Source organism: Sander vitreus, chromosome 17 (genome assembly GCF_031162955.1).
Source record: "Sander vitreus isolate 19-12246 chromosome 17, sanVit1, whole genome shotgun sequence".
In the NCBI taxonomy this organism is placed as follows: Eukaryota; Metazoa; Chordata; class Actinopteri; order Perciformes; family Percidae; genus Sander; species Sander vitreus.
Genome location: NC_135871.1, coordinates 1,671,013 through 1,684,375, shown reverse-complemented (window position 1 = coordinate 1,684,375; position 13,363 = coordinate 1,671,013). Strand labels below are relative to the sequence as shown.

At 46.0% G+C, this 13,363-nt stretch overlaps 1 protein-coding gene across 10 annotated transcripts in view; it reads left to right on the top strand.

The window, feature by feature from the left end:
• The window catches only part of zswim8 (zinc finger, SWIM-type containing 8), a 60,514-nt gene extending 49,411 nt beyond the window's left edge, over positions 1–11,103 (top strand). For 6 of the 10 annotated variants that reach the window (XM_078273634.1, XM_078273632.1, XM_078273628.1 and 3 more), the window contains 8 exons: positions 332–621; positions 740–963; positions 2,295–2,819; positions 3,273–3,450; positions 3,942–4,115; positions 4,224–4,343; positions 7,022–7,200; positions 8,103–11,103. In XM_078273634.1, coding sequence (XP_078129760.1) covers positions 332–621; positions 740–963; positions 2,295–2,819; positions 3,273–3,450; positions 3,942–4,115; positions 4,224–4,343; positions 7,022–7,200; positions 8,103–8,306 — 1,894 coding nt within the window. In that variant the 3' untranslated portion in view covers positions 8,307–11,103. The remainder of the gene's footprint in view (positions 1–331; positions 622–739; positions 964–2,294; positions 2,820–3,272; positions 3,451–3,941; positions 4,116–4,223; positions 4,344–7,021; positions 7,201–8,102) is intronic. The other 4 variants (XM_078273636.1, XM_078273635.1, XM_078273633.1 and 1 more) reach the window with 1 other exon arrangement.
• Positions 11,104–13,363: the final 2,260 nt, after the last annotated feature.

Genomic DNA, 13,363 nt, shown 5'->3' with positions numbered 1-13,363 from the left:
TCTACTTTATTACCAATCAAAGGAGATGGACAACACAACAAACAAGAGGGCGACAGAAAATCCAAACAGGCCTACAATAAGCATGAGGCCTCAGGGCGCGATACAGTCAAACAATAGCAATGCAGATCAGAGATGAGCTAAAGCTCAGTTGGAGTAGGACCAGGTCTGCCTGGAAGGATCAGTCTGCTTAGTTGAGCAGGTTTTTCCTAAAAAAAAATAAATAAATAAAAAAAAAAATCCAAATCTCATTTACAGTAGATCTATTTGTGTCATTATTCTGAACAACTTAGATTCATTCTAATTCACACGTCGCATATTTCCCTGTGTTCAGGTACAAAGGGCGACGTCCAGAGTGCCATGCCCCCCACGTGCCCAACCAGCCATCAGAGGCAGCGGCCCATTTTTACTTTGAGCTGGCCAAAACGGTGCTGATCAAAGCCGGAGGAAACTCCTCCACCTCCATTTTCACCCAGCCGTCAGCCAGCGGGGGCCACCAGGGGCCCCACAGAAACCTGCACCTGTGTGCCTTTGAGATTGGCCTGTATGCTCTTGGCCTTCACAACTTTGTCTCACCCAACTGGCTGTCCAGGACCTACTCCTCCCACGTGTCCTGGATCACTGGTGAGCAGGAGTGTGTTGTGAGAAAGAAAAAAAAGTTAGACAGAACTACAAAGACCAAGACTTTTCTCAATATCTTTCCTTCCTGCCCACATGATGTATTCTCCCCTCCTTCTCTCAGGCCAGGCCATGGAGATTGGAAGTGCTGCCCTGAACATTTTGGTGGAGTGCTGGGACGGTCACCTCACCCCTCCAGAGGTGGCGTCCCTTGCTGACCGAGCATCGCGGGCCAGGGACCCCAACATGGTTCGGGCGGCAGCTGAGCTGGCCCTGAGCTGCCTGCCTCACGCTCACGCTCTCAATCCTAATGAAATCCAGAGAGCCCTGGTGCAGTGCAAAGAGCAGGTACTGTGGGAGTGGGGGGTTTACCGTTGAGAATAGTCTCGCATTGCCAGCTCCATCTCCACAGCGCTGTGGAGGAAGGTCTGGCAATGCGAGACTACCAGCAAGTTAACTTAGCAGTTAGGAAATAGATTGTATAGCCTACTTTTCTTGTACAATCATAAGTTTTCTTAATTGCTTTGATTTTATTTTTTTTAACTGATATTAGTCGAAATTTGTATTGTCAGTTAAACGGTTAAACATTGACATCCGTAGCTACAAAGTGTTGGTATGTTTCCTGTTTTCATGTACGGGACTCTCACACCGCCTCAAACACACCCACAAGTCTGATGTCCGGTTACATGATTGGCCACCTTGAGACAGTGTGACATGGGGTTGCGTTCCTCCAAAAGTTGATTCTGTCTCAACTTTTCGCCCACGGCAGCCTAAACGCACTACCCCAATTCAAAATGAAAGTCAAGACCTGCGTCTTTGCCTGACCTTCGGACCTTTTCAGTATTTCCTCTGACGCTGACCTCCCTGTTGCACTGCGGCGGGCCCTGGCGTTTACATCTCTGCTAGCCCGGAGACTGATCTTGCTCAACTGGAGTCTCCCCTACAGCACCTACATTTAAATACACTCTGGTCCAGTAGACCTGAACTCCTCATATGTAATAGTTATGTGTAGGGGGGGGGGGGTGTACCTTGTGCAGTCATTGAAAATTAGTTAGTTTGTTATTCACAGAAAATGAGCCAAGGCCAATGAGTTTGAGTTAGAAGAAATAATAAATAGCATCATTTTTCTTTTAGCAAACATGGAAAACACAGACCCGAACACTACACAAGGGTTAAAGAGGTGCTCAACAACTTGAAGCTTGAGAAGCTTAAATCATCTCTGAAAGGCTCTATCTCGACATTCCTGGAGTCATGGAACCCCTTCCTAGGATTAGTTGACTCCCTCAGCTTATTTCCCGACTTGGAGGACTGAGCTCTTTCTGGACTGCTCCACTCCACTTCTCTTTGTTTCACCTCCTCTCTTCCTGTATCTCTTTTAATTTGTCTAACTTTTTCACTTTCATCTTTTGATGTGTTGTGCCCTTATTGTTTGTCAGTGTTCATGGGTCTGTGTTGTGTGTGTGTCCGTTTGTTTTGGACCTGAACTGGGTTGGTTTGTGGTTGGGTAGGGGACTTGAAGGGAAGTGACACACTGTTATCACTATGCTTTGTTCACCATGGACTGTGCTGTATGTCACGTGTTATGAAAATTTAAATTAAAAAAAGTAAAGTAAATGCATAACCCACAGTGATCTCCTCTTCACTCGGCTCTGTCCCTGTCTGTCCATGTGTCCCTCCAGGACAACGCGATGCTGGAGAAGGCCTGCATGGCGGTAGAGGAAGCAGCCAAGGGTGGAGGTGTGTACCCAGAGGTTCTGTTTGAGGTGGCTCACCAGTGGTACTGGCTGTATGAGCAGTCAGTGGGCGGGGGCTCAGCCCAGCAGCGGGAGACCTCTGGGCGCTGCGGGGCCAACGGGGGCTCGGGCAGGAGGCCCCCGGAGGCCACCTGTGTTGTCCTGGACACCGGAGCCAACATGGAGTCGGCGGGAGTGACCACAGTCACAGCCTCGGTCACCGCAGCAGCCGTCGTACCCGTCATCTCTGTGGGCTCCACCATCTATCAGTCCCACGCCATGCCCGGCCAGGCCATGGCTCACCCCCACAGCCAGGGCCTCCACCCCTACACCACCATTCAAGCCCATCTCCCCACCGTCTGCACCCCCCAGTACCTGGGACACCCTCTGCAGCACGTCCCCCGACCCACCGTCTTCCCTGTAGCTGGGGCTGCGTATCCACAGGTCAGGACTCTTCACACAACCATTGGGGTATTTGTGGAATTGTCTTTTTTTATAATAATAAAAAAAAGCTAAGAATGTGTCCACTGCTGTAATGTGAACGTACAGTTTGGGTCTTTCAGTACCAGTGTACATAACCTGACATGTTTGACTCACTCAGCTGTGCGCCTGTTAAAAGAATCAATTATAAAGTCCAACATTTGGTTGAAAACATTAGGTACATTTAGAGCTGCTACTAATGATGATTTTCGTTCATCTGCTGATTATTTTTCTTGATTATAATTGATAAAATGCTCAAAGACTTAAATAATTGATTCATGTTTTGTCAAATCTGTTGCTGTTGTCAAATAAACATTGTTTGTGCTCCACAGACTATTTCATGGAAGTGGTATGTTCACTCAAGCTAACTGTTGGTACACGTGTGTGTGTGTATATATATATATATATGTATGTGTGTGTGTGTGTGTGTGTGTACCTCCTCAGGGAATGCACCCAGCCTTCATTGGAGCCCAGTACCCGTTCTCAGTGGCCACTGGCCCCCAGCCACCTATGGCAGCCACGGCTGTGACCTTCCCTGGTGTCCCTGTACCGTCCATGACTCAGATCGCCGTCCATCCCTACCACGCTGAGACCGGCCTGCCCCTGAGCACTACTGTAGCAGGTCAGGACTACACGCTGTGTGTGTGTGTGTGTGTGTGTGTGTGTGTGTGTGTTTCATCTGTTTAACTCCAGCAATTGTTCTTATTGTAAGGCTGCATTTACATTGCTTGTTTTGGTTTTTAAGTGCAGTTTGGAGCCAAAAGCGATCTCTGTGCACACAAGTGTTTTTAGCTCCACATAATCTTGCATTGCCAGACCTTCCTGCACAGTGCTGCGGAGGAGGGTCTGGCTAGTCCACACAGAATTCCGGGATGGGTGAAAAACATGCTCAGGTTTATTGACATTTCTGTGAACCGATCACAATCGTCTTGGACGGTGCTCGGAAACGCCACAGCAATGGGAATGCGAGGTGTACATAGCAAAAGATATTTGTTTTTAAACCAAAACGTAGCAGTGTAAATGTAGCCTAAGTTGGTAAACCTTATAGTACATGGGATGGGTTTGTGTGTTGGTCTATGCTAAACAGTAGGATGTGTCTATCATGTTTTACAGTAGGCAGCGTCCACTCGGGCCCCACCATCCAGGCCATACAGGCAACATCTCTGCCCTCGCTCTCCTCCCAGCCCGGCTCATTAGTCAGCACTCCTTTCCCAGTAGAGGACGAGCAGCACAGCCAGCCAATCAGCCAACAGGGCCTGCACTACCTGCATTCTGCCTACAGAGTTGGTGAGGAGTTTGTGTCCTATGATTATATTTTACTTTAATTCACCAATGTGCATGTGGTACAATGGGTTAACTGAACAAATGGGATATCTACTGTGCTCTTGTGTGAAGGCATGCTGGCATTGGAGATGCTGGGCAGGAGGGCTCACAATGACCACCCCAACAACTTCTCCAGGAGCCCACCGTACACTGAGGACGTCAAATGGCTGCTGGGACTGGCTGCCAGGCTAGGTGAGTCTGCACATACTTGAAGGGACAGCAATAAGAGGGAGGTTATTGGTTAGTTAACTGGTGTAAGATTCTTAAGGCATCCGGTACATAGCTGAGCATGGCTGGAAGCACAACAAGTATCACAACAACGTACCTTCTACACAAGGGGGTAAGCTTCACTTCAGAGCTCGAACCTCCTATGGCGCCATTTTGATGCTACAAAGCGATCACCCGACGTTAGCATTCCATTGACTGCCATTCATTTTGACGTCACTTTGACAGCGAATACCTTTACATCTGAAGAGTTTAAAGACTCTATTTGTCCATTGTTTATTTCTAAAGAAACACGACAATGTATAAAAGGCTCCATTACCTTGTAGCTCACGTTATGGCTCCGTAGCAGACGTTTTTATAACAATAGGCTAACGATTGGGTCATAACCACGAGACTTCCTGTCTCATAGTAGAGGAGTTACCGTATAGTACAGGAGAAGCTCTCAGGCAGTTTGGACTTCCATTAGCTGTTTAAGTGTAATGACTAATGTTAACTATCATTTTAGTGATCAATAATGAGCCTGTGTCTATGTTATCTCCTTACATATACCTACGCTCTCCGTCTCTGCTAGATTGGGAATGATTGAGATTTCTCTTGGCACAGCTACCAGAAGACTTCCAACTTTCAGACAGGTTGCTCACGACACATTTACTTTGTCTCTCTCAGTTGGAGGCTGCTCAGTAACGCTCAGCGCTCACCGGAAAAATGCTTCTAATGGCCTTCACTGGTCTCCGTCCAGAGACACGGGGACTGGTGGTGCAGTTTGTATACTGTCTGTGCTTCTACACCACTCTTTCTCCTCCAGGGGTACTTTGGAGTACTGCAGGGGCTACGTGATATTTGTTTGTTTTTTTAAATATATTAATATTAATTTAAGTATATTTTTAGTAATATCAATCATCCAAAATTCCTAAAATAATTACACATTATAAAATGAAAGAAAGTAACATTTTAACGTTGGAGACAAAAAGAGACAGCAGGGTTCCTTGCAGCTACCCTCTGTCGAATGAATGAACACTCAGCAAAGCCTCCATGCAGTCACAAAGAGTTCCATTGTGTTGTCCTTTTCCTCCATCACATTGGATTAGAAAAGGAAACGATGACGATGAGGTATTTTGGACAAACCAATACCAATTTAAAGACAGTGGTCTTAAACATCGAGACGAGGCGACCGGGAGTCCTTCCATGGCCACAGTGGAAGGTTCTTATTAAGTCACTGAGTCCAGCTGAACATGTGTTTGATAAGCAATATTAGATTAGCTAGCTAAATGTATGTTTGTGAGCTTATTTTCTGTGCTGTGTTGTAGGGATGTCACGTTTTTCAATCACAAATTGATCGAAATAAGCTTCTGATTTTGAAATCAGAAGCAATATCGGAGATTTTCCCCAGCTAAAGATTAGGCTATTGTTGCATTATTGACCAATAAAAAAATGAAAATAAAAGTTTAAATTGAGTCGAAACGTGACCTTAAAATCAAATCGTGGATCTTGAGAATTGTGACACCCCTGCTGTGTTGTTTGCTAGCGTCTTTGATAAATCAAATCTAGCGATAGGAAGAGCAACATCTCTCCGCCGGTCGGACTGACTGCTAGTTTGGGTGGTGTCATTTTCTGTAGCCTGTGGCCCAGATAAATTAGCTCTCCAAGCTAACGTTAGAGAAGCATTATTATGGATTCCACGTAACTTCTAGGCAAGTCCCGCCCTACGAAGCAGGCCGATTGGTTGGGGTTAGGCATTGACCTCGACAGGGGATGTAAAGGGGTCCGAGTATGGCCCTTATGTGACGAGGGCCCAAAAAGATGCTAGAATGAATTGCTGTGGATGTAAAGAGAATTATTTTCTACAGGGCCCAGAATGTTGTGCTTGCTATTATAAAATCATGCAAGCCCCGCATATTTTGCGCGGAAATCGGCAATTTATGCAGCGAAAGTGCGTCATATTTGAAAAAATGCGGCCCCCGCATAAATGCGGACTTTGGCTGACTATGCATTGAATTATGCGATCGCATAATCGTGTTTTTCTGGAGGACTGAGAGAAAGTGTTGACATATGAAAGCATCAAACATGCATTTTAGATGAAGTGCTGACTGTTCATTGTCAGTTGTCTACCCACAGCTTCTTGTAAACAAACATTGTGATTGTGTCTATTGCCTCAATTTGAATTGACGCACACAACATACACTTTATAAACAGTCTCCTCTTCCTCAACTGTCACTTCCTCTCTTCGCCATTGTAGCTTTCAGTCGACAAAATAATAGTCAGCCTCGACAGATGGTCTAATCTCTTTCATTAGAAGTCCTTGCAGTGACTGTATAGACCAACGTTAGAGCTAAACAGAAATTGAACAGACAGAAAAACAATATAGGTATTAGCTTGATAGCATCAAAAAGTTATCAAAGTCCATGAAAATAAACTCAAATTTACTAAAACACAAACAAATGCACTAAACGTACCTCCCCATTCATTTTCTCTCTGCTTTTCTACAGGTGCCGTTACCTTTTACCTTGTTTCCTTTGTGTCAGTTTCCAACTTTACAATGCGTTATGAAGGAAAACTTAACCAACCTTAGTCTTTGTCTTTTACACTCATCTACATATCCAATCCGCTTCTTTCTCTTCCTTCTCTCTGCCTGTCCATCCTGTCAGGAGTCAACTACGTGTACCAGTTCTGTGTCGGAGCGGCGAAAGGTGTGCTCAGTCCGTTCGTCCTGCAGGAGATCATCATGGAGGCTCTGCAGAGGCTGAACCCCGCCCACATCCACGCCCACCTCCGGACCCCTGCTTTCCACCAGCTCGTCCAGCGCTGCCAACAGGCCTACCTGCAGGTACTCTGCAGCCCGAGCTGCATTCATAACCAATGCACACTGATCTGCAGCAGAATCAGCCCACAAATCAGTAAACCCGTAATACTGGTTTATGCCGCAGCTAGTCTATATCCACCATGTTCTATTTCCGGGATTGTTCCGGTGCCACCAGAAATTCTGCCGGATGTCTTTCATTTTCGGCCGGATGTCCGTCACTTTCTTTGTGTTGGCGTTCTAACCTCTGGTGGATTTGTGAGGACTATGGTTAACTGCTCCTCAGATCTCTGCAGGGGAAATCCAGACAGCTAGCTAGACTATCTGATCAATCTGAGTTTTCTGTTAACCCTAAAACTACTTTTGAAAGTCCACATGTTCCACCAAAACAAGTTCCTTCCTGAGACTATTTAGCAGAGGCACCTTATCTCCGCCCAAGATGATTGTGATTGGTTTAAAGAAATGCCAATAGCACGTTTTTCTCCCGTCCCAGAATGCTGTGTGGTCTGGCAATACGAGACTATGCAGCAGCTGAGTCATTTGTGGTTGGTCGTAATAGGTGTTTGGTCAAACATTGCTCCGTCCTATACCGACAGAGCGCATCGCGTCATACTCTGAAAGCCACGCCCCCTGGAGGGGGAAACAACTCTCTGCTCTCCACTGACATGTATTGCGTGAAGGTAGAAACATATATATATATAGGACTGCACCATATGAAGAAAATAACTTATTGCCATTATTTTAGTCTATATTGAGGACGTTCCTTCCATCCGACGGATCCGTCGGATGGAAGGAACATCCTCAATATAGACTAAAATAATGACAATAAGTTATTTTCTTCATATGGTGCAGCCCTATGATGAATTGTCCGTCCAGGCTGCCCGTAGAGTCCTACCTACCTCTTTCTCTCTCTCTCTCTCTCTCTGCAGTACATCCACCACCGGCTCATCCACCTGACGCCTGCCGACTACGATGACTTTGTGAACATCATCCGCAGCGCTCGGGGGGCCTTCTGCCTGACGCCCGTGGGGATGATGCAGTTCAACGACGTGCTGCAGAACCTGAAGAGAGGCAAGCAGACCAAGGAGCTGTGGCAGCGCATCTCCCTGGAGATGGCCACCTTCTCCCCCTGAGCAGGACGCTGACGGGGAGAGTGTGCTGGGCCTGGGGGTCCCGAGGAGTCCCATCCAGCACCCCCCCTCCCACCACCACCACCACCACCCCCCCAGCCTCCAGCGTTGCTACTGCCACTGCACTGAGCGGGCTACATTGACGCCGTCTTGGTTCCGTCAGGAATCCCTGCTCTCTGCTACGTGGAACTCACACAAACACAGCACACAGGCAGTACAATCAGCCCCCCGTTCCCCCCCAACCCACAGAGACTTCCTTTTTTATGTGTGTTCGTCCCCCCCCCCCCAGAGCTCTGAGGAGGAGCCAGTTCCCCTTCCTGTTCTCCACTGACTCCTCACTCCTGTTTTATCATGGTTCATGTTTGTGTAACTGTGGAATTAAAGTGTACTCCTTCCTTTCTTCATCTTACTCGTCTCTTGCATTTCCCCCCCGAAACGGAAGACATTGACGGGGATCTCTCACCCTCCATCCTCCAGTATTTTCTAGTTTTGTTTAGTTTTTGTTTTGAATGAAGCCACTGCGTGTGGCTCATTTTCATGCTGCAACATTCCTGTCCAGAGTGGTAGGTGCTGTGAGGCCTCATTCACCCAACGCGTGTCACTATGGATCTGAATCTTTGCAGCGTGGGAGAAAAAAAGGAATATTTGCAAAGAAAAAAAAAAAAAAAAAAAGGTTTAATATGAGACAAATTATATTGTGAGTACAGGTGAGGATTTTTTCAGTATTTTGTTTAATCTTTTTTGATACTTTGTATAGAATATGACGTGAGCAGAGAGGATCGAGAAGAGAATGAGAGAGTGTTGAAGTTGCTGTCGATATAGTGGGGGGATCCATGTTTTCATGTTTTCATTTGGGCCTGCCTGAGGAGTGACATAAGAACAGCTCCCGACCAAAACCAGAGGCCACCTGACCACTGCTGGGCCACGCACGGCCAGCGAGGGCTCACTCAGTGTCCAGCAGCTCCAACATCTGGATCTGGATCAGTCTTTAGTTTTGATGTGTCAGCAGGGCTGGGTATCATTTTAAAAGTTCTTTTTGTTTGTTTTTCCGAGCTCCTCCTTGTTTCTTTTTTCCACAATACCTATTTTTTTGTGCTAAATATACATCTGTTTTTCCCCAAAATATTTCTTGACATTTAAACAAAATAAGCCACATTTGTCAAATTCAGTCTGTAAACTGTCTCAACACAACTGTGAAAATGTCAGCAAAAATAAAATCCATTAAGAAAAGTGATGTTCATATGACAAGAAACCAAGCATTCGGTGACACCAGGGTTGGGCATCGTTTGGTTTTTAACGATTCTGATTCCAGTCCTGATTCTTCCTTTTAGATTCCGGTTCTCATTGATTCTTGATTCTGATTCTTTGAGGGTGGAGTTGAAACGGGTCACATGCTTATTTCACGAATAAGAGGGAAGTTTGATTTTGATTGAATGGTGGGTTGCAGTTTTACAGCTTTTTCAACGTAAAATACGGAAACCAAAACTTGCACATATTAAATTGGGAAGCGATGATCAGATTTGAAACCAAATCCTCCAAACTATTCCAATAAAGAAACTATTCCACTGGAATCCTAATTTTTGAAAAGATTCCAAGTAGGAATCAGTTCTCGATGCCCAACCCTATGTGAAACCAGTTATTATTCCGTACCCAGCCCTTCTTTTCAGCATCCTCATCACTGACTGGTCTAAATGCACAGACAGTCCAAGATGAATCCCATTGAGCAGTTGAGGGCAGCAGCGGTGCACTGCGTGGTGGAGCTGCCCACAAACTTCTCAGTCTTGTCCTCGTCTTTCCAACTTCTCCTTCTTGTGAAACCAAAAACCTACAGTTTAGAATCCTATCATCATCCTCAATCTTTGTTTAGCTTTTCCAAGTACACGTTAGTATTATTTTCTTTCTTTGCCTCATTCTGGTGCACCAAACGTGAATGAGCTTAGCAAAGCCCCCCCGCCTCACTACAACTCTGATTGGTTGTTTTGTCCCCGTCAGTCACAAGGGGCAGTAATGAAACCAACCAAGTGTTTTCAAAGAGTTTGGTTTTACTAGAGAGAAAGGAAGGGTGAGATCTAAGTTGGTTTGTAAGTCTTCAGTGGGAAGCATCTGGGACTGTCTCACAGTGGACAAGACCGAGGCTGTGTTTCATTTTTTTTGGCCGTCTTCTTCAAATTCACACTTCAAAACTGAATGTGTGCTAGTCGGTGTATTCAGTGCAGCTAAGAATGGCATCTGCTTGAATTTGGAGGATTTCTTGAGGTCACTTTTTTTGGGCCGGTCACTTGTCTCTGTGAGGCTACAGCTGTGATTCTGCGATGCCACCACAATGACTCCTCTCCAGACTGTCTTCAGAGACCAGAATTTAACGCAGCGGCCCCAAAATTAGACACAGCTGAGGTTTGGCTCTGGGAAGCCCTGCTTTGCTGAGCTGTGTGATGCACATGAGTCCAAACACTCGGCCAGACCAGTGTCTGAGTGGCCCCCTTCATTCAGTGTGTTTAGCTCATGGACATGGTGCTGTTCCTTTAAGACATGTTGAAGTTCCATCTCTGACCAGGCAGCTGCTGTGGTTCTGAACCCACTTCTCTGATTGGCTCTGGACCTCACAGGTGAAGGTGACTTAGTAGAAAATGTACTGTGATATTTTTGTATTCCTCAAAAAGTGTAGCTTGATTGAAAAGTTCTATATGTGCTGATTGCAAAAGGTTCTAATTTAGAGTGAAAAGAATAAAAAAAAAAAAAAAAAAAGTTAAAAGCAATACGAAAAAGTGTAGAGTTTACTTAATAAAGATACTTAAAAACACTAACTTGCTTTGAGTGATTTGTGGGATTCTGTGGGAGGTTAGTCTCGCTTTGCCAGACCTTCCTCCACAGCGCTGCGGAGGAGGGTCTGTCTAGTCCACACAGCATTCTGGGATGGAAGGAAAAACGTGCTCTGGTTTATTGGCATTTCTTTAAACCAATCACAATTGTCCTGGGTGGTGCTAAGCGCCGTACGGAGCCACGGTGCCTCTGCTAAATAGTCTCAGGAAGGAACTTGTTTTGGTGGAACATGTGTACATTCAAAAGTAGTTTTAGTCGTGCAACAGAAAACTCAGATTGGACAGATAGTCTAGCTAGCTGTCTGGATTTACCCTGCAGAGATCTGAGGAGCAGTTAACCATAGTCCTCACAAATCCACCAGAGGTTAGAACGCCAACACAGAGACAGAGGAAGGGGACGGACATCGGCGAAAAGACATGCATCCGGCGGAATTTCCTGCGGCACCGGGGCAATCCCAGAAGTGGAACGTCGAGGATATAGACTAGTGGAAGGTCAACGGGTCCTGTAGCTGCCTGCGTGCTCTCAGCAGTGGCCACAAGAGGGAGCGATGGGATCATTTATCACATCATCAATCAGTCAGGACCAAAATGTCCCTTCTTTCCCAGCTCTATACAACACGTATGTCTGATACAGGTGCGGAGCTGGGTGGGGGGGGGCTTCTGGGGCTCCAGCCCTAAATGTTTTCTCAAAAGCCCCAAATCTTTTTTAAAATACCTTCAACTGTTCTATGCTGCTACTATTACCACTACCAGGGTGAGATTTTTTTCGGGGGGATGCGTAGGATTTCCCCCTTTCTGGTCTACATATCCCTGCCTCTGCTGAATTATTTTTTAATCCCCAATGGGGACAAAATGTATCCTCCCTCAAAGTGATCACTCACTCTGACGTCTCTCCATTAGTGCATGTATAGGACCTGAGCATGTGTGATGTCTTCTAACAAACCCCATTGGGAATCATTAAAGAGTAGAAATGATTTTTTTTTTAAATTATAAAATATTATGAAAATAGAAGTATGTTAAACTAAGTAAAGAGCTGTAACTTGAACACCTAGGGCCCTATTTTACCGATCTCAGCGCACGGCGTGAAGCGCCTGGCGCAGGTGTGTTTAGGGCGTGTCCAAATCCACTTTTGCTAGTTTAACGGCGATAAAAAAGGGTCCGTGATCCGGGCGCATGGTTCAAAAGGGTTGTTCTTAGTGTCTTCATTAATCAGAGGTGTGTTTTGGGCGTAACATGCAATCAACCAATCAGAGATCATCTCCCATTCCCTTTAAAAGCCAGGCGCGTTTGGACCTTGGAGCATTGCTGTTATGATGGAGGATTTGCACCGTAATATTTTTATTTGTAATCTTCTGCATGTTTGTGTGCTGCTGTGCGTCCCTGTGTGTGTAACAAGCATAGTGTGTGCGCGTTGTGCACGAGCCTAGGAGCATTTTACTAATGCTCTGTTAAAATAACAATGAAATGCTGCCTTATTGACTTCAGACCAGGTTTTTGTTGGTCAATGGTGCGATCACTTCCCGCTGCCTCAAGATAGCAATACGCCCAGAATGCACTTGAACACACCTCCCTGTAAGACCAGTACGCCCATGGGCGCACAGATGGGCGCAGGTGCATTTGCTATTTAAACAACGTGGGTGCTGGACGGTCTTAAACTAGCAAAGACACTTGCATCGGGCTTTGCGCTGCGCTGCGCCGGGTGCAAAAATAGAACCCAGAGTGCCACAGAAGGATCAAAGCTGAGCAGCAGTTGCTGGTTGTATTTAGCTGCTACAGAGCTCCAGGACGCCGGCTACCAGCAGCTGTTAGCAACCGCCAATAGGTGACTGTGAGCCGGGTACAGACACCGCCAGATGACGGTCCTTTCAGGGGCCGTGGTTGTGGAGTTTAGCCAGAAAAGAGAGCGTCATGCAGCGATGACAGTTTAGTTTAGGCATCAAAGCGACTCGTTAAAATGATGGTGGTTCTGTCCCGAGGAACGAACGAGCGTTTCCTGGGTGAAAGTATTTTTTTGACGCCGTGAAGTGAGCTCTGCTCTCCGGCTTGAGAGCTCTGTGTTCTATGTTGACACCACGTTGTTCTATTTCATTCTGAGATTATTTTCCATTGGAAATCAAAGTGCATATTTACAAAGTAACTGTTTGGCAAGCCTGACACTGTATGAAGGGGGGATTTCATTGTCTTGCATGTTTTGTTTTGTTGTGCATGATCAACCCCCCCACCCTCTGCTTTTTTTCACAA